Here is a 21,226-nt window from a genome sequence, read left to right as displayed (position 1 = left end):
GTATTGGTCTAAATATCACATTACTGGTTTTAGTACTGGTCTCGACGTCATGACATATCATTGCTCTGATATCCCGTGATCATATACATTGAATTCATGGATCCCTTCAAATAAACGACACAGAAAATGACAAGAAATACAAATAACAGACACACAGAACATCTCTGTATAAATATAAATATAAAAATAAATATACAGTGTCCCCTCATTCTAACATGTTAAGACCATGCAGTACATGTCTTACCTGTGTTATCATGTGTCGTCCTGTGTCATCACATGTTTCAGTGTTTGGAGGATCCTCACCAGTTTTCATCTTGTCTCTATTTCTTCATTATGATGCCAGTTACTCACGGGAGCGCGCTCCTCTCTCTTCCTTGTTTGGGGATTAAAGCGTGACGTCAGAGTTTGTATAACGTGCGCGCTCAGCAGGAACGCGCAGCCAGCAGTGTCGATACCCAGTCAGCAGGTAGCGCTGTAACACCAAACTAGTAAAGAGTGATATAACGGCGTATTTCTTGAACATTTTTAGAAATGAATTAATTAAACGTTAAACTATCTATCTATATTAAAGCTATATTATATTAATTTAACAATTTATTACTATAAAATAATATATTATATCTGTATTATATTATATTATATATTATAATTTGCAAGAGTAACTTTGTAAGATTAGAGGAAGATCTCTCTGTATAAATCGACCTGTTACACTTTGTCCTTTGCAAATACAAGTTGCATCACTTAACAACAAATCAATTAAATTATGTTGTGTTTGTTTATGAAGTACAAGTTGTGCAAGCTCATCCATCAGCAGTGACACAGACACATCTTCAGATCCTCTGACTTTCACTTACAAGGAGTTTCCTGCGTCGGGCTGCACCTTTATCCTTTTTACCTTTTTCTCTGATGTGTTTCATATCATTAGTTGATGCTCGTGCATGTGTGGATCTTCATAGTGTGCAGCCGTGCTTTCAAATCACTAATGCTTTCAGATTTGCATGATTTAAGACGATTTAGGATTTATGCACTTGGCCATGTGTGGACTGCTGGAGTCTGTAGAGTTTGTTTGCAGTGAGCTGATGCAATTCCATTTAGACTATATATTAGTGCAAACCACAGTCAAACTGATCAAATTCAAATCTGAAACCATGCTTTTCCAGTTAAATGTAACTGGTCTTTTCTGAGGTTACATGGCTGCTCTAAGAAGTAGAAGTTGTGCACGTTCATCCATCAGCAGTGACACAGACCCATCTTGAGAACCTCTGACCTCCACTTACAAGAGGCAATTAACTTCCAGGAGCAGTGTTTACAGGCATGTGTGGCTCTGCACACCAGAGGTGAAGCTGCTGGACTGATGGGAGAGAGAACAGCTAATGTGAAAACATGATAACAATCAGTTACAACCAACTGGTGAGGTGCAGGCTGCCATTGTCACCTGAGGACAAAGGAGATGTTTACGTCTTGCTGCAGGCCCAGACTGCACCAAAGGAAAAAAACAATACAGACGAAACCTGCAGACGAAACCAGTGAATCACATGTGTCGCTCGCCTGTGCAATCAGAGCTCATGAGTCTGTGCATGCATGCACCAGAGCTGCTTGACTATGCAGAGCAGCACAGATGGGTGTGTGGGGGGATGGGTGCTGTCAGCTCACAGATCAAGCTGTGGGTCGGTGGTCCCATTGCTATTCACCGCACAAGCACGTAGAGCATGTCAGACACGCTCCATGGAGACATACCAGGGCTGGATTTGGTTGTGTTTTGGTTCTCCTGTGATGCTCGGGGATATTCTGTCGCTTTTTGCTTGAAGAGAAGTGTGAGAACGGCAGGAAGATAAACTCTGCACATTTTCTGCTGAGAGAGCTGCTTTGGCTTGTGTGACAGATTTATGGTTATATCATATCAGCTGTGTTTATAGGTTGCAGATAAGTCTGTACTGATGCTGCACATTTACATGCCGATTCCCTAAATCAACTAAATCAGTTTTTACACCTTCTTTTAACAGTTGTATTTGCTTTTTGTACATTTGCACTGAATTATCCTCTTAATTTGTACCACACAAACGGAGGCTCTTTATTGTCTTTGTTTAGTCCTAACTTTTAATCACTTGTTTACCTTTGTTTAATTTGCTTTTGAATTGTGTCTAATTATTTGTAATAGTAAAGTACCTTGTAGCTGTGGTTTGAGAGGCGCTATATGAAAGTTTATTATTATTATTATGATTATAATTGGGATTGTTATTAATATTATTATCATCATTATCACTAGCTGCAGTAGCTGTTCCAAGCTCTGGAGCTTCTTCCGTACTACTGTAATACTTCCTACTGATATTACTTATCTACTTCAAAAAGTTCTACAATATAGTGTCACTTTTTATTGTCTGTGAGCCAGATGTGTGTAAACAGTCTGTGGTGCAGAGCGAAGTTTGTGTGTCATCCACAGTGAAGATTGTAATGTCAACGTTTTCATGAAATTAAAATGACTTTGCTCTATTAACTTTTCACATGTGCTGCTTTGATGAAGAAGTATGTAAAAATGTATTATCATGTATTGCTAATTTTTCAGACATTGAAAGATAACAGTTTTATTTTCAGAATTATAAAAAACATAAAATAATAATAAGAAAACCATGACGTCTTTGCTTTGTAGGAAAAGACCCAACAACCGTGTCTGTTATTGTTGTGTTTTCACACTAATGGAAATCCAGTTGAGGCGTGACGTCAGAGGCGAGGTGTCCTCCGAGTGGCGGAAGCTCTCGTGCGGCCTCGGGTATTTCCGGACGCGGGGCTCAGTCCCCGCCCCGCTTCATTCCTGCGTTGTTTGGGGACAGTAGGAAGATGGCGGCGGCCCCGCTGTACTGTGTCTGCCGGCAGCCCTACGATGTGAGCCGGTTTATGATCGAGTGCGACATCTGCAAAGACTGGTTCCACGGCAGGTAGGTCGGCGACGGGGTCCCGGGGCGGCGGAGTGCAGCGGAACCGAGAAACACGAGAGGCTTGGGCGAGAAAGGCGACGGTTCTCCGCACGGCGCTGCCTGGAAGCTAACTTAGCATGCTAACGCTAGCGGTGGGCGACGGGGGCTTTAAACCTTCCATTGACGCGACTTCACGGGGAAGAAAGTGGGGCTGCGCTCACTGAAACAGCCTCATATTTATAATTTAATCGCTCAAAACACATAACCTGAACTTAGTCTACACAAATATATCGATATTGATCAAAAGGAACCACAGAGGAATCAGTTTTTATCCACTAATACGCGGATCTGCAAGGAGCCGCCGAGCTGTGTCAGTCCGACCCGGCTGATCCGGAGTCCGGTGGGGTCATCGGTTCACTCTCCGGCTGCTGGTTGTTTTTTATTTTATCAAATCCCAGTAGAGATGAGTTTAAATGTTGTCTTTACTTTGATTTAAACCGGTTTGATTTAAACCACTCGACATAAACAAGGTCTCCTGTCATCTGCTTCTCCTAATCGGGTTATTTAAGGTAATGGCAGCCTGGACCGACCTTTAAACGTTAAACTTATTCCCATTGTCAAAGTTTTTTAATTGAATTATCTGTTTTGACACAATCTCTAGATTATTCCTGATACCAATAATAATACAATTAAATCCAATATAAGCACATTTCAAGTTAGTGTGTAATTTAAAGATTCAGCTTTTTTTTATTTTGTACATTTTTAGTGGTTTGCTTAAGTTAAAAAAGAAATGTAGAGAACAAGGTGCTTGTTATGGTTTGGCCTTTGATTGACAGCTTGAGAGATTTAAACCCCCTCCCCTTTAAAACACAGGAGGCACATGGCAGGAGACCCCTAGTGGTGGACAGGGGGAGTCATTCAAAGAACCACACGGGCACATCTCCTTGAACTGCTTATTGTCTTTATTCTGTTAGTTTATAAGTGGGTCACTGTGGGTGTTATAGATGTTTTTCTGAGCTATGTTGTTTGTGGGCGGCAGCTGTCAAAACTCTCCCCGAAGGTTGAATCATTGTCTCATGCCATCCTGTTTTGTAATTGCCTGTGTGTTGTGAGGTTTCAGTCACGCTTTTTGTCCTACCCACTGATGTCGGCTTTGTTTTGGTGTCACTGTCACACTGAACTCTTTTTGGGTGATAGCGTGACCTAGATAGTAGTGCAAGTTGTACTTTAGATTGCGTGATCAGTGTTCAATGTCTATATCGTATTGAGCAAGACAGAGAGCTGCTGGAATGCTTGTGTTGAAAGATTGATGATGATGATGATGAAAGGATAGAGAAAGTGTTGTGTTGTCTTATCATTGTCAGACTTGGGTAACCAGTCAAACCAGACTTCATCAACTGTGACTTCTAATAAACTTAAACTTAAAAACCCAGAGTCTAAAAGCTGTCATCGATGAAAGTTTCATTTTCCCTCGTTCTTCCCTCCGCTGAGTCTGCCCGTGTGGGCGAGTCTCCACGGCAACTGTTTATGAATACAATAACCTTTTTTTTTTTGCTTGTGTGGAAATGACGGAAGCCATTGCGTAACCGCAGTAAGCACGCGGCCAGAAAACAGGCTGCCCAGAATTTGTGGCGTACGACAGCCAAAAAGGATGGGCTGGCTGTGTGTCATGTGCCAGTGAGGAAAGGAACAAACGCCGGAGCTTCCCCCCCATTGATGACTAATAAGCAGAGACACACATACGCAGAGCGAGTGCTCCAAAAACAGCCACATTTCCAGCCTCGTTCCCACGAGGCGGGCCAGAAGGGGAAGGGGGTATTCTCTGGCTGGAGATGGTGGTACGCCGACACAGTGGAAATGAGTGGAGCTCAGCCTCCTCGTGCCTGGTTTTGTGTGTCTGTGCTCGTGAGATTGTTGTTTGTGTGGGGGGCGTTTGTCTCGCTGTCTGGAGAATGTCCTGCTTTCCATCACTTATATCTCTCAGCATCTGTGTACACAATACAGCCAGGGACTTTTAATGGTTGGAGCACCGGGGCAATCAGGGCAATGTGGTTCCTCTGCAGCGGACTAGTGATCAGTGAGGTAACAGGAAACAGAAACGTATCTTTGTCTTGATAAGCTCCTTGCAAATGTACTTTGTATAGAGTCCATTATTGACACACATCAACCATCCACTATGGCTTTATTGCTATACCAATACTGAGATATTTCCTGGCTCCATCTGGGTTTGTGTTGTTGATATAGACTTGAGATGCAGTAGCAGATGGGCTTCAGTAGTTTATAGTAGATTGTATACTATCATTGGATAAGTCACTGTTATAAACTCCGTGACAGTAACTAGTAAATGAAGTTGTGGTCACATTACATTGTTGTCATAAGCAGTAATTCCAAATATTTCTGCCCTGCATATTGTCAAAAAAGAGGAAATACCTATTTCCCATCACAGATTGATATGCCTGAGATGAAATTTTATTTCACCGTGAAATAAAGTATAAGTATCCGCTTTTCTTTTTCCGTCAATTTAATTTTGAGCCCCTCAGGTATCTCCCTTAAAGGACTCCTCTTGAGCCCTGTAGTAGAGCTTGTGTTTTACATCACAATTGCAAGTTTGAACTCTTCTATTTACCATTTAAAGCCTCACATAATTACAAGACCTACTTCTGTAAATTGGTTGTTTGCCTTGTTTCCCAAGATGCCTCTTTATGTCAACGCTGTGGATGTCGGATTAGCTTGGAAGTCCTCACAGGGTCAAGTCGGATCACAGTGTTTACCCCAGTTTAGGTGTCGGGCGCTGTGGCCGTCCCATTGTCTGATTTTTGGTGCGGGCGGAGGGGGTGATTCTAAACCAGCAGGGGCGTAGGAAATGATTGATGGCAGCTGCAGCGAGCCAAGTTCAATGCACAATCCGTCAATGTCTCACAGAGTGTGAGCACACCAGAGAGAGATGGATACCCTCGACAGAGTGCCTTTTCAGTGTTTGTGTTAAATGGATGGTTGAGTGAAAGAATCCTCTTTTTTTTTTTTGTCCACGAGGAGACGATTCGGGTCCTGTCTATTTAGATGTCTGATAAGTGAATTGGACCAAGTAAAGAGCGGCCTCATAGCTCCTGTTAAAAGCCATGTTTACATTCATTAGTACAACTGTCCCTGGGGGGGCTGGCAAACTGCATTACTTGTAGCTTGATCAATGTTGATTAGGGGTCAAGAGCCTTGTGTATTGATTACAAGTCAGTGTGAATTATGATATTAAAGCCATACATTATGCCTTACAGTTCATTTAGTTTATAAATCTCTATTTATAGCATTCCTTTTAATATGGCAGTAGATTTGACTCTGTTCACATTCAGCTCAATGAACGTCTGTCTAAAATATACAATGTGCAGCTCAGTGTTGCTGCCAGTAAGAAGTGACGTACTTGTCTTCTCTTCACAGTAACGCATTTGTTATTGATGCCTCCTGACAATCATACAGAGCAGATTTTATCCTCAGATCTGTCTGTCTCTGTGAGTTTATTGGCTGATGTATTCCAGCAGCAGACAGTCACAAGACTGATGACTTTGTAGGTTTTTCAGGGGCACTGGGGGCCTTGGGAGAACCACGTTGAAGACATGTGTGAAAGCAAAGCGCTTGGCGCCGGGAGCCTCAAGTCAACCCAACCTGCACCCAAAACAATTAAGTAGTTAAAAGACCCTGGGGCTCCCTAACGCACCATAAACAACAAAGTAATCCTCTTTTGTTGTTTACCATCCGACCACAGAGAGATTCTACGGTCTCTTTCAAGCTCCAACCACTGCAAAGATGTTAGTTCGCACATATGCTAAGTCGTTTCAAAGATTTAACCAGTAAGGACAAAATGACAGATCCCTATCCATATGTCAGGGCTCAGTGGCTCTTACGGCTGTCCAGGTCCGACACTTTTTATGTAAGCTTTGGCTGAGTGCATTTAGTGCAGGTCTGGAGGAGTCCGGTTCTCCTCCGGGGTAGATAAAGATAGATAAAGATAGCCAGGTGTGTTTTACTGCCCTCATCTCCTCTCTATCTCTACCACCCATCCATTAGAGATCTGCCAGCTCCCTAATGTAGGCGTGTCGGCGCCCCATGCGGAGCGGTTATTTAGAGCTTAAAATAATGGCATTGCCCGCCTCCAGCCTTTTGTGTTCGTGAACTGATCATGGAGGACAATGAACCCCTCATAGTGCACGGACTAATGAATAAGCTCCCTCAGTCACACAGGAAGGAGGCCCTTGATGGGAGGAAGTGGAGGGAGAGGGGCTGTTGATGGCCGGGGCTTTAGCCAAGCACACACGTCTCGTTCAGGAAGGGATGTTGTGCTTGGTAATCTGCCGCGGTGCCATCACAGAACAACTCCAGTCTGAATATGGAGAGGCTCAGACTTTTTTATCTTCTGGTTACGTCGACTGTACTTTCTGTCGTTGTCATTCAGTGATAACACAATCTCATTGAGTATTACATTGATGTCTGTTCAGTTGCTTTAAATCTGATCCCAGTCGTTTTCCAAGGCAGTGAGGTTCTCAGTTTGAGAGCTGTTTGCACAATCACCAGCTCTGCAATGATGCAATACACCATCAAGCACGTGCAAGGCAGGAAATACTTGGCCCGCTTTTCTTTTTCATCGGAGTCCCCCGCCCCCCTTGTTTTGCATTTGCAGCCTCGAGTCCACACAGTTTCACAGGCCCTGTTAAGCAGTGATCATTACAGGTGACATGCAGCTGAGTCAGGCCAGCGCATGTGGCACAGTGCCCTGATTTCCCACTGTGGCGCTGCATAAAAGAAAATACCAAGTGAGCCGAGGACAACCAGGTCACCTCAGCTGCAAAGGCACCGCTCTCGCTGGTCTTGACCATCCGGCGGCGGAGAGCTGTGACTCATGCTTTCCCTCCAGCCGACAGCCACATGTTTGAACCAGGATTCCTGACACATGAGCTCGGCCCCGATACTACAGCCAAGCCCTGTGCAGTGTTATTGTTGGTCATCTACTCGCTCACGTGCAGGAGCAGGGGTGCTGCTCTTTTCACGGCCTTTGTCACTGTGGACGTTGCAGGGTAAATGAGTGTAAAGGAAACCGGTGATAGATAAATGTGCCTTCTTGATGCCAAAACAAAAATCTTATCAGTTGCTCAACTGATGCAAAACCTCCTAATGTATTTGTTTAGAAGGTCATTCAGGGTGATTACAGCAACTACATGCATGTTATGACCCTTTCCCTTAGAAAATGCGTGAAAGATATCAGCTTGTTTGCTTGAGGGGTGACGCTCTTTCTCACAAAATGTGTTTGCGCTGTGCAGCCAGCAATAACACCAGGTTGTGTGTGTGTGTGTGTGGTAAACCTTGGAGAAGCAGCTACTGTTGATATCCTGTTAGTGCACCAGGGTGATGGAGTCCGGCATTCACACGAGCTCACCACTTCCTGATGGGTTAATGGCCCTCGGCTTTATTTCCTTTACAGTTTCCTGCAATTCCTCGTAGATCAAAGGTGATAGCACGCTGCGGTCCACTCCATCCCACGCAAAGTATCATGTTTTTTAAAGCGGAGGTTTTATCGGCAACATTTTTTATTGCTGGGCAGTATGCTACTGTTGGCCACTCACAAAAAAATGTGATGATGGTTTGAACATGGCAACACTATTAAAGTTTAAATTCACCATGTTTGTTATTTTACAATGGTTTGCATGTTGCAGTTTCTTCCTTGGGGTCATCACAGTGTTAGGAGCTTAGTGGTTTGTTTCGTAATTGGACAGATTCAAAACAAGCTAAGGAAACAGAATAATTAAAAACTTTGTTATATAAGACTCCAAAGATGTCTAATTGGAAAGATCACAGTAAACAAGAAAATCAGCCAGAAAGTTTCCAGGTCAACTGGGGACACGTGATATAAAATCCGACAGTTGTACTTAAACAAAAATCACTTTAAATTACAAACATAATATTTGTCTGTTATGAGGATCCTCTCTGTTTAACCCTCCACCTCATTTTCCATCATATAACCACTGAAATGATCCGAGCTGCACGAGCCTCAGCTACATGCTGCAGTTTTTCTAACTCTAAACATCCCTTGGTGTCTGTCCAGGTTGCTCTGGATCGGGGCTCTGGTATGCTACAGAGGAATGCAAGTGTGCTGGTGCCTGTGGTTTGGCCGTGGCAGGACGGTCGGGGGTAGCAGTGTGAGTGACACTGTCACTGTGAAAAATGCAAGACTGCAACAATCCTCAGTGTCCGTGCAAGCAGTTGGTGTTCAGTTCAAGTTTTGACTTAGTGCTGCATTCAAACACAAAGGAACAAAACAGGAAAACGAGTTTCCAGGATGATTACCAGCTCTTCTGGCCCTGCAGTCGTGCTAGTTAGGTCGTATAGATAACAACTTTTTCCCTGTTATAGATTTGGGGCAGTTCATTAACAAGTGAAACCAGATTCAAACTAATTATCTTAAGCTGCTTTTATGTTGTTGAATCAATTGAATTAGTGTTGATATTTGGTTTGACTTTGTAACTGCTGTGGTGGCTTTGCAGGAACTTTGGAACTTTTTAACAGTTCTAAAACATTTGTAGAAAAACTACTTGAAGCAAAGTTCACATTCTAAACACAAATTGCACTTTACTGTTTCACTGTGATTGTTTACTTCAAACTTAAACCCCCAACACCGCCTCTGATTCATGAGGTTTGAGAGTTTGACATAAGCTTTGGTTTGATTCATCTGTGTCAGTCTGACAAAGGAGCCTCTCGAGTTCTGTCAACACTGCAAATCATCTTTTCTTTTAGAGTCTTGTTATTGATCACTACTTTTACATTGTCCAAGATGTATTTCATCACATTCCCTAAGTTCTCTGTTGTCTTGTTGCTGAAAGGTTTCTTAACGAAAGTGACTCATGAACTAGACACGCAGGATAACTTCTGAATCGTGCTTGAACATGCAATAGCAGGTATATAAACAATCTTTGGCTGATCTAGACGTGACTGATGATCAACGTGGAAAGAATTATCTTTGGTAATAGTTCCTATGTTGCAACGTGAGCGAGGTTTTAAGTTCTCACAGTATCAGAAACATTCTTTGTAGCTGTTGTCATTGGACCATCTATAAACGTCAATCCTGATGTTGTACCCTGGTTTATTAAACCCATGTCCCATGTGGGTTTTAATAAACTTCTATAATCACTGTTAACTCAAAGTCTGTATCTGCCATAAGAGAAAGTGTGAGCCTGCTCTAACTCTGTGTCTTTTCTCCGTCTCCAGCTGCGTGCAGGTAGAGGAGCATCATGCCGTGGACATTGATGTTTACCACTGTCCCAACTGTGATGTCGTACACGGACCCTCCCTGAGTGAGTAATGCTTTCTCTCATTAGTGGCACTTCTCTGCTTTAGTGAGTCCCTCCCTCCTTCCCCCTGTCCCGACATGCATCTCATTCATCAAACACTGTCCTCTGATTCTCTGCCTATACATTTACATGTCTAACCTTCTTGTAATTCAGTATTTCACCTCCCACCCCCGTCTCCCTGTATGTTGGGAATGGTCCCAGGGGAAATGTTTTTTCTCTGTAGTGATAGTCAAGTCTGAGTTTTTCTAAAGGGGGAGGGGAAAGGGTTAACCTCTGAGCGCCAGAGGGCAGACATTAACCGGCTAATTGAATGGCGCTGTAAGCCCTGCACTTTGATAGGACAGGCCCCTTTATCTCCATCTCTCTGCACCGGGGTTCAAGTAGTGAATAAACATCCTCACAAAAAGTGGCGATGACGTGCATAATTCAGCACTTTGTTGCCCGAAGGCGGCGGAGACATGTGAACCCAAACAACCCTGTGAAACTCTTCTCTCTCTTGTTTTATTGCAGTGAAACGGCGAAACAACTGGCACAGGCACGATTACACGGAGGCCGACAATGGATCGAAGCCGGTTCAAGCTGGCACCCCAGTGTTCGTCAAGGACCTGCAGAACAGAGCCTTTGCCAGGTAGATATGAGTTTTGACACGTGCACAGATATGACAACTGTGCTTAAAATTGTCCACATAAAACAACAAATCCACCTGATGTCTATAACGTTTTGAATAGTGACATAATCTGGATGTGCCACTTGTGATCTGATCTCTGAGGACAGATGTTAAAACCAGGTCTGAACTGGATCAATGGGATCATGACTCTGAGTCTCTGTTAATGAAAACATGTCATGATCTCTTTCCAGCGGTGATGAGATTCTGATGCGGATGAAAGGCGAGCAGGTGACGGCCCAGTACCTGGAGAGACACGGCTTCAACTACCCCATCCAGGTCACCGAGATGGAGGGTCTGGGACTCAAACTCCCGGCCCCTGCTTTCTCTGTCAAAGACGTGGAGCAGTATGTGGGTAAGGAGATTTCATAACCCACTTTAATGTTCATCCTCTGGGAAGGATGTGGGCTCCGGGATTGGAGGAGGCGGCAGCATCGGCCTGCTGGAAAGCCAATAAAAGCTAAGTGGCCATCGCTGAGCAGGCGCCATCTGTGTGTCAATACGAACAGGTTTCCAGGTTCATGGGGTTTCAACCCACTTATCAGGCATCAGACGATGGCTGAATGAGTTCTAAATGAGTGACGGCTAGGCTTTCACTGGCCTCTCCGTGACCACGGCTCTTCCTCACCGAAACAGCTTGCCACTTCCCAGCTCCTGTTACCAGCCCATTACCAAGCCCACCGGTGTTTTTATCATTAAGTTCAGATTACAGACTCCCTCTCTCAGTTTATCTCTCTCTCCCATGCCCTATTGAGCATTAAGCCCATGCACAGGTGTTGTGACCAGAGACCGAGTGTCTGGTTACGTTTCTTACAGTTCGAAGACAAAGGGACTGGAGGAGTGAACGCTGATGTCCTCTGTGACTCACTGGGGTCTAATGCTGTTGTGTAGCCGGCGCAGTGTGTGGTCAACGGTTTGATCTAGTGCTTGAACTAATGAACGCCGATGGAAGCTGTGTAAATGCAGCCCGATACAGACACTACTCACATTTAAATCCATGGGTTTGTTTTAGGTTTCATTACTCATGGATTTTATTACAACGATAATAATTGATGAATACGAGTCAAGCATCGTCAATCAGTCGCATGTTGATATTCGTTATTAAGTCTTGGATTTATAGAGATTTGAACGTGTTTCTGTCATAATTCATTTTGGACCACATTGCTATATAAACAGATGATTAACAAGGAAAACAATTTCTTAACTGAGCAGTAATTAATGCGCTAAGTGAAGAGTCTAGTTCAATCATATTGACAGAGACATATTTGCAGCAATTACCTTAATTAATGACCTTTTTAACATGACCGGGTGGTGTAATATATCACAGTGATTGTCCACATCCGGCAGCTCAGAGCCTCTCGAGCTGTGGATTCTCTTCTGTTTATGAAAAGTTTTCTTCTTGCTGTCGTGTTTGTGAAGCTGCTGGTTTTCTCTCTTTCTCTGTGACCGACTGCCTCGAGTCCAGCTGTTCTCTGTCATCAGACGCTGGCCAGCTGGGCTTCAGGGGTCTCTGTGAGTGCATGTGTGTGTGTGGGAGAGAGAGAGAGAACATGCATAGGGGTAATAAAAAAAAGGTGTGTGGGAGGGGGTGTTGGGTAAAATACAACAACCAGCTGTCTTGCTCTACACACTGCACCCAGCTCCGACTTCCGGCCCCATGTGTCACCCGAGTGTGATTTGTAGCGTCTCGACTGTTCGTTGTGTTCTCTCTGCCGTCTTTTTTCTTTTCCTCTCCAGCATCTGTTTTTTGTCTCAAACGTGCAAACACCTCACGTGCACGCTGTTTCATTTCTGCATATATTTTCCCAAAACTGCATTAAACGCAGCAGACCTCTCACCTCCACCCACTGCAGCTCCTCAGGGACCGGTGGCCTGGACAGATTGAAAGATTGTCAATGTGGTCTCTCTGTACGACCCCCCCCTCCTCCCCTACCCTTCATGCTCTGCCACATTGGTGCCAGTTTACCTCAGGGCTTGATCTGTGAAAGCACATGGAGATGCCAGGAGGCCAATGACCCCAGTGAACCCCACACCCACTGATATGCTTCATCCACTAACCCTAATCCACTGTCACTGTCTCCTGTCTAGGCACCGACAAAATCATCGATGTGATAGATGTGGCTCGGCAGGCGGACAGCAAGATGAAGCTCAGCGAGTTCATCAAGTATTTCACCACGTCCCAACGACTCAAGGTGCTCAACCTCATCAGCCTGGAGTTCTCTGACACGAAGTAAGTTATCCTGTGTTTTATTCCCTCTGCACAGACAAACAAAAGACGATCCACAAGTTTGTTTGTTTTTCTGCCGTTAACCTGGAGATGTTTTTAAAAGGGAACACAGTGGCGCTTTGAGTGATAACTTTCAACTCAACCTTCTAAACCTTTCTATGGTGTCTCTTTCTGCAGGATGTCTGAGTTGGTGGAGGTTCCCGACGTGGCTCAGAAAATGTCCTGGGTGGAGAACTACTGGCCGGACGACTCCTTTTTCCCCAAGCCCTTTGTCCAGAAGTACTGCCTTATGGGGGTCAAGGACAGCTACACAGATTTCCACATAGACTTCGGAGGCACCTCCGTCTGGTACCATGTTCTCTGGGTGAGTGTGAGCTTTGGCTGTTGTTAAATCACAGGGTGAGTTGCCCTCACATTAGTCAAGCCCAGTGAGCTATAGCGTGTTTGTGTATATACTGTGGTATTGAGGGTGGGCAGTCACAGCTGATTGGCCAGCACAAGCTGAAAGGTCACCTTGCGTCTGGCATCATGAAGCTCTGCGGTTTCAATCTTCATGATCTCACTGTCTAGTCCAGAAACTGCAGCAGACATGAGTCTCAGATGGGAAGTGGGTGTTCAGAACAGCGGGCATCATCACAGCTGCCACGCTCAAACGCACAACATCGTGTGTGTGTGTGTGTCTGTGTGTCATCCTCCTCTTCTGTTCTTCAGGGTGAAAAGATCTTCTACTTGATCAAGCCCACTCCTGCCAACCTTGCACTATATGAGGCATGGAGCTCCTCGCCCAATCAGAGTGAAGTGTTCTTTGGGGACAAAGTGGACAAGTGCTACAAGTGCGTCGTCTCCCAAGGAACCACCCTGCTCATCCCTACAGGTCTGTATCTTTTAGGCCTAACATGTTTTTATTATGTAATAAGTTAACTTCTAAGATCAGCCCCTGAACAGTTAGCTCCAAGCAGATGGATTACATTTTCCTTTAAATTCATACTTAAATCACATATAGGATGATAAAGTAATTCAACCTTTCAGAAGGCAAATACACCAGCATCTGTTTTAACTGAACCAAACAGGTCTGATGTAAAAGTAACCTCGAGAGTCTTGTATAATACGTAGTTGTGTCTGTGCACAATACATTTCACACACTCAACACAACAGCTATTTGCGTCGCCAGTGTTGTCTGCATTTGTTTGTCTTTTCCCATACGTTCAAACGTTGAAATAATAGTTTCCCATGACTCCTGCCAGGAAAATACAGGCTTCCTGAAAGACCTCTATCATTTTCAGAGGAAAATAACAGAGAGGGGGATTTTCTCTCTCAGCGACAACCCAAACATTTCTCGATGATCATAATTACATTGGAAAAGTGAAGAGAGAAATATAGCTTGTGTTTAATACGATGAAAGAGGCAATGATGCTGTAGATGACGGCTTCCTCCTGCACGTGACTTCTCACATTCTCACTTCTCTTTATCTGAGGTTGTGTTATTGTTGTTGATGAGCAGTTGTGTTCAGACCCTAAGTCTCACATGAAGGATTGCTCAGGAGGACAGGACATGATGTGTAAATTCAGCTGCGGGAATCGCGTTATTCCGTTTACAGCCAATCAACACTGATTTCGACCCATATCACCAAAAGTGCTAGAATCCCATTGTCTTTCCAAGTTGGACACAAGAGTCATCTTGAGTCCAAAGCTAGAATAGTTAGAAACTTCTTCAACTTGCTTACCAAACAGTTTCTAGACATTAAACACGGGAGTGGCAGCAACGGTTCTGCAAAAAGTCCGAAGCCACTGACTCTGACATTTGTGTTTTGTGAGAAAACTGTTGTGACTTCTGTGCTGTGTCTGAAAGTGTCTGAGCAGAATATGACGTGCTTTCATTCATAGAAGTGAAGTGAACACGTCCGTAGCCATACGATTGTTCATCCGTCAGCCTCTCAATGGACTTTTTTTTAAGCCGATGGAGTTCCTTCACTCCCCCCCCACCCCCACCCGTCTCCCGCTCCCAGAAAAAGACAAAGCTCAGTTCAGCCCGTCAACTGCTGGACGTCTTCAACCAGTCTTCAACCAGTGCTTCTCAGCAGGTTCGAAGCAGCATTGTAAAAGAGCGTTTTGGGCAGGGAGGGTGTGGAGAGGTGGGAATTAAGTGGGGGTCAGAGAGCACAGTAGTTCAGTCCACCGGAGCATTATCAGGCCTGTCTATCAGCCTTGCACTGACCCCCCCCCCCTCCCTCCCTGACACTCACTCTGTTCTCTCGCTCTGTGTTGGATAAAGAACCATGTTTATCTGAGGGGAGACTCGTTATTTTAATAGATAGCATTATCTCTTAGTCCGACTGTGGGAGGAGAAGTTTGTTCTTTTACGCACACCTCAGGGTGTATCTTCAGACATTATAAATAAACAGATTCTGCCTGATGAAGTTTAATGGTGATTGTTTTTTTTGCTGATATCTCTTAATTATTGTGTCAGTGTAGACTCTGAATTAATTTATGTGCTCTGACGCCCCCTGCAGGCTGGATCCATGCTGTTCTCACCTCTCAGGATTGCATGGCGTTTGGAGGGAACTTCCTTCATAACCTCAATATTGGCATGCAGCTCAGGTGAGCACCTCAGAACACACTGATTTACCTCCATTTATGTTTGAAGGCAGACGCTCCTGTTTATGTTGCTTTTTAACTCAACTCTTTTTCATGTGCTCGTTCGTAGGTGTTATGAAATGGAGCGTCGTCTGAAAACACCAGACCTCTTTAAGTTCCCGTACTTTGAGGCCATCTGTTGGTACGTGGCCAAGAACCTGCTGGAAATGCTCAAAGGTGAGAGGCAGACGTTTGTGAAACTTGTGATGGCTTAAGTAGAAATAAAATAATATTTCTCATCGTGGAAATAACATTTTCTTATGATTAGTTTTTCTGTCTTTAAATTCTATCTGAGTTACAACCAAATGTTTGTTTTCTCCCTCAGAGCTCCGTGAGGACAACTGTCCACCTTCAACCTACCTGGTGGAGGGAGTCAAGGCTTTAATCAGTGCACTGAAGACCTGGTTGAAAAGAGAGGTGAGGGTCAGCCTCAGTTTCCTCAGAGGTCATTTCTGAAAACAGAGCAGCTGAGTTCCAGTAGGAGACGTCTCCTCTGTTTGTTCTTTAACTTCTCGATGACAAACTTCTCTCTGTTCTCTTCCATCTGTTTTCAGGAGACTCAACCCACCAGTGAGGTACCAGATCATATCAGGCCCAACCATCTCATTAAAGAGCTGACCAAGGAAATCCGCTTCTTGGAGGTAAGAACAGAGAAAAGAGTAGAGTTAGGCCCTTGGACTTCATTTAGACTGTGTGAAGGAATGCATTGATGCTGGTTTTAAATATCTATAAACTGTTACTGGTGACAGAAAGCTGAAGGTGTAACATAATTTTAATATCTAATTTATATCTAACGATCTATTTTAGCAATTTCAGGGGAGTCAGTGTTCAGGCACTTTATCATTTCGTGATATTCAGGTCTTTGGAGAAACGTTTTCTACAGATTGTCCTTTAGTTTCGGTGTCAAATTAATAAAACCAAGCAGTTCTATCCTTCATGTTTTGAAAGAAATTTAAAGTATTGTTTCAAACGAACCAGGACTTTACACTTGTTTAAAATGTTTCCTATTGTCAGCCACCTCATGAAAGCACCAGCCTCGGCAGACACTTGACTTCATGAATGTGTTTTGAAATCTACTCCACAGGAGGAACCAGTCAGTGTTAGCAAGCCAGTGAAATCTCAGGGAAGCGGGTGCGCTCCAGCATCTGGATCGAACGCCTGCCCGGCCACTCGGTCCACGCTGGAGAAGGTGAGCCATGCGCGGCGGGCGCGGCGAGCTGCCAGGCGGCTGAGGGAGCAGCAGCTGCAGGCGCCCAAAGTGCCCTCCAACCTGGACATCTTAGAGCAGCACACCAGGGAGGTGCTGAGGAGGCTGGAGGTGGGGCCGCTCGATGAGGTGAGAACAACAGGAAGCTACAGAGAGGCAGCACAGTGTAAACAGTGAAGGGGTTTGGTTCTCTGACTGACTCTGGTGTGAACTCCTCAGGATCCAGCGTTCTGTGCCAAGGTTCATGGGAAGCTCAACAAAGTGTCGACGGCCTCGGCCATCGCTGCGGCTGCGGAGTCTTTAGAGGACAACCACCTCCGGCTGATGCTGGTCAACGGCAGAATCATCAGGTGAGAGCTCGGTTCTCTGTGGTCGACACAGCAGCGTTTGATCCACTGAGTCATGAAGGCTCAGGGGGCATGTGCAGTTTGTTCATAGCAGAAAAATAGAAAGTCTTATATGCGCATTAACTCATAATTTTTTTTTGTCAAACTTAAACCCAAAACAAAATGAAAAAATCTAGGAAACAGACTAAACCAATAAGATAATGTAAATAACAACAGAAACTAGTGTTGGACAGGACTGAAACAAAAATTTCTAATATTTATGATCCCGTGTGTGATATGAATAAAAAATACCTCACGTCGACAACAACCTTAAACATTAGTGTTTAAGAAAATAGTAAGCTTAGTTTCCACCACAGGAATTAAATGTTTGTCTTACAAGGGGATTTTATATTTTCTAACTTTGTGTACTATAACGTGTACTATTATATATTCATTAGGATCTTTTCAGGAACTCTACTCTTCCACTGTAGTGACCAGAGTCCAAATTAAGCTCCAGGGAACTTTTTGGCTCCCGAAAAGTAACGGATGCATTAAATAAATGTTTATACAAACCATAAATGATGAATGTCAGAAAGTTTTTTCTGACTGATTGAATTAAATCACATTTGGCTGGAAAACAAACTCTTTGATTTGTTTTAGCAGAGATATGAGGCGACCAGGCAGCAGCCCGGTGAAGACGGAGGGTGAACGGTCACCTGAAGGCCAGTGTCCACCAAAGAGTTATGTGGATGTGAAGTCGGAGTGGACGCAGGAGGAGCAGGAGGAGCACAGCTCGGTCGACAGGCCCTCGCTCCTCGGTGAGTCACCGCTTCTGAAAACCATCGTTTAGAAGAAACCACGTGAAGTGACCATCAGGAGCTTGACTGTGTGTTGTTGTGTTTTTCAGCGGGTCTGGAGCGGGTGAAGACTGAACTCAGGGAAGAAGTCTCAGGAGACTCAAGTGTTTCAGATGTGGAGTCAGACAGTGACTCTCCCACAGAGGTGAATGATGAGCAGGATTCTATATAATACACTTTGTGAGAGGATGGAGAACCACAGTCAATACTGAGCTGACTCACAGCTCTGGGAGTTGAACAGTGAACTAAACAAGCTTCAGGTCAAACATGTATAAATGTTTTGCTTGTATTTTCTTGTCTCAATCCTCGTCTTGCTTTGCCAAAGCAGCGTAAAGCATCGTCGTCGTCTTCATCATCATCGTCGTCCTCGTCTGATGAAGATTCAGAGAGCTCCCCGGAGGAGGGAGAGGAGGAGTCGGGCTCATCTCAGCAGAAAGGCTCAGGGCACGTCATAGAGCTGGACCCGTCAGGACACAAACTCAGGCACAAACCACTCAAACGGTGAGAAACACATGCAAAGATGTAGATAATGTTCCCATAGATCAAAGCTGGAACATGTATTAACTAAGAGGCTGTGACGTCTTCCTCCTGCAGAGACCGTCCTACCTCACCCAGCACAGAAGAGGCCATTCAGGGGATGCTGTCCATGGCTGGCCTGCTGTGCTCCCCCAAGCCGGAGAAGGGGGCCTCGTCCCAGGAGCCCTGGTGGTCCAGCCCGAGCCAGTGCTCGAGGATGGAGCCGAGGGAGCCGGGGCAGCACCAGCGCCTCCTGCAGGGGGACAAGAGCCCGATGGACAGCCAGGGCAACAGCAGCAGCGAGGCCTGGGACAATCAGGGGCTCCCCAGCCCCCTCAGTCAGAGCCACGCCCCCAGTCCAGAGACGGACTTCCAGTACTGTGACCCCTCCATGTCTCCTCCGCTGCACCCTTCCAAGAGACACGCCCCCAACCCCCCACCAATCAGCAATCAGGCCACGAAAGGTTTTAAACTTTTTTTCTTCTTCTTATGAGCAAAAAAAGTTGAAATATGAAAACATAAAAGTGAAAGTTTAAGCTGAAAGCAATACTCTGAATCTTTTACGGAGCACTAGCGCCCTCTAGAGGCCACAGTGGTTTTCATGTAGCGAAAACACAAAGTCTATCAACATCCTATTTACTTAAGTGAAACACCACTGGGTAACGGTGAATATTACCCATAATCCCTGGCTTCCTGAACCAGAAGAGCTGTCGCTGTAACAAATAAATCAAACTCTGTTCAAAATTCTTCATATTTTTACAGTTTCCTGCTGAATATTGGAGATAAACTCTGAGTTCTATGTATTTAAACCATCATCAACTCATTTTAATGAAGCTGCTGTTTTAGGGTTAAACGGTCTGTGACACAGTCGTGACTCTGTTCATCTTCTTTTGTATTAAAATCCATCTCCTCTGGTTTGTCTTTTCCAGGCAAGCGGCCCAAAAAAGGAATGGCCACAGCCAAGCAGAGACTGGGAAAGATCCTGAAACTCAGCAGGAGTCGTGTGTTTGTGTAACACTTCAGAAACAACGAAAGAAGAAGCTGGGGGATTGTCTTCTCCTTGGAAAAACAAAAAAGAACCATGTGTGTATTTGTTACTGGACACGTTTGTGCTGTAGAGAACATGAGGGGGAAGAGGGGGGGGGGCTCAGCGCCTGGAGTTCACCACGACTCAGCGTAAAAATTAACAAAAAAAAACGAACTCACTGTGCATGCTTAGGAGACAGGGTATTGGATCTGAAACAAGCGAGTCACTACAAGCACACTAAGAACAAAACAGAACCGAGGAGCGAGCATGTTGTGATGCTTTCTGCTGCAGGGAAAAAAAACATTAACCCGGTGGACTGAAGCTCCCGGGGGCATTAAGGACTAAAGTCGACCACACGAAGCGACTCAAAGACTTTCACCGACACATCTACTGCTTCCGATGCCAAGATCCCCCCCCCGCGTCACGTTTGCTAGAACACACCCCCTCTCCGGAGAACCCCACCCCACCCCCGCCCTCCCTTGCTCTGTCAGCGAACAGGACGATGGAACAGCAGAGCTTCTTTTGTTTTCACTCTGCGGGGAGAACGAGGTGCATTAAGAGGAGGAGGAGGTGAACTGAAATTTCTAAATGGTGCTTATTGGTTTGTACTTTTCTCCACTCATGCTCGTCCCTTCCTGCCCTCCACCGCCTCCCCCCCTCCCCATCTCCACTTTTTATCTCAATCACACCAGCAATAATGACGTAGAGGAGGAAGGTGAGAGTGAGAGGCAGCATGGCGGCTGCGCACTTCCCTGTTTGTATAAAAGAAAAAGAAAATGGGTGCATTAGAAACCTTCTCTCAGACCTGCACTGTCTCTGCTGAGTCATCAGAAAGGAGTCTCGTCTTTCTGGGTAATTATTAAGGGAAGTCGCTCCGGGTGCTGCCTCCTAGTGAAATAGTTTTGAATAGGAATTACGAGTCGCTCGACAGAGAAGTGACTCGCATGTTATCCTGCTTAATTTATTTTCCTGTTTTATCTGTGATGTTTTTTTTAAACGTGTTATTTTTATGGAATTCTGAATGATGTATTTATTAATTGAAAGAGAATTTTTATTTTATTTCGACCCTGAAACTTCGGCTCATTCCGAGGTTTCTTTTTTTTCTTAACTTTTATTGTTTTCTCTCCTTTTCTTTTTTATCTTTAACACACTTTTTTTGTAAATGTGGATGTTTTTAGAGTTCATGTGATCATCTGTCGAGTAGCAGTTTACATACAGAATCTTTTTTATCACCTTTCTACCATCACAACCTTTTCCTTTCTTCTTCCCCCCCCCCCGCTGCCCGGTCGAGAAGATCCTGTGTTGATTCTCGTCTCTTCTGGTTCGGGGCCGATGTGCGAAAATAGTTTTTTGGTTGAGAACATCGACACCTGAGCTTTTTTCCAACTAGTGCCACTTATCATTTAGCAAAAAAAAAACAACAGGAGTATTCTGAGCCACTGTGGTCGATCCAAAGTAGTTGATGTATTCAGAAGTGAAACTTTGAGGAACTTCAACAGGATGCGTGAGGTTTTTTATTTTGAAGT

The 21,226-nt window shown here is 44.6% G+C and overlaps 1 protein-coding gene across 2 annotated transcripts; it reads left to right on the top strand.

The window, feature by feature from the left end:
* Positions 1 to 2,793: 2,793 nt before the first annotated feature.
* On the top strand, positions 2,794 to 20,710 carry kdm7aa (lysine (K)-specific demethylase 7Aa). Of its 2 annotated transcripts, none has more exons than XM_053415131.1 (18): positions 2,794 to 2,933; positions 10,161 to 10,246; positions 10,754 to 10,871; positions 11,102 to 11,262; positions 12,996 to 13,137; positions 13,312 to 13,498; positions 13,846 to 14,008; positions 15,644 to 15,731; positions 15,838 to 15,944; positions 16,093 to 16,184; positions 16,322 to 16,408; positions 16,852 to 17,103; positions 17,194 to 17,324; positions 17,964 to 18,118; positions 18,208 to 18,302; positions 18,486 to 18,658; positions 18,752 to 19,137; positions 19,603 to 20,710. In XM_053415131.1, the coding sequence occupies exons 1-18, from the start codon at positions 2,836 to 2,838 to the stop codon at positions 19,686 to 19,688; spliced, it is 2,607 nt and encodes an 868-aa protein (XP_053271106.1). In that variant the 5' UTR covers positions 2,794 to 2,835; the 3' UTR covers positions 19,689 to 20,710. The 2 variants fall into 2 exon arrangements, with proteins under 2 accessions (XP_053271106.1, XP_053271105.1); XM_053415130.1 differs by having other exon boundaries at positions 17,961 to 18,118.
* Positions 20,711 to 21,226: the final 516 nt, after the last annotated feature.

The sequence above is a fragment of the Pleuronectes platessa genome, chromosome 22 (assembly GCF_947347685.1).
Source record: "Pleuronectes platessa chromosome 22, fPlePla1.1, whole genome shotgun sequence".
NCBI lineage: Eukaryota > Metazoa > Chordata > Actinopteri > Pleuronectiformes > Pleuronectidae > Pleuronectes > Pleuronectes platessa.
This window is presented reverse-complemented; position numbering and strand designations above follow the sequence as displayed.

Bases quoted from the DNA above. Each gene is read 5' to 3' on its own strand.
- kdm7aa (XM_053415130.1), top strand. From the start codon at position 2,836: ATGGCGGCGGCCCCGCTGTACTGTGTCTGCCGGCAGCCCTACGATGTG. The intron at 11,263-12,995 runs GTAAGGAGATTT...TCTCCTGTCTAG, and splicing joins AGACGTGGAGCAGTATGTGG to GCACCGACAAAATCATCGAT. The intron at 13,499-13,845 runs GTGAGTGTGAGC...TCTGTTCTTCAG, and splicing joins TCTGGTACCATGTTCTCTGG to GGTGAAAAGATCTTCTACTT.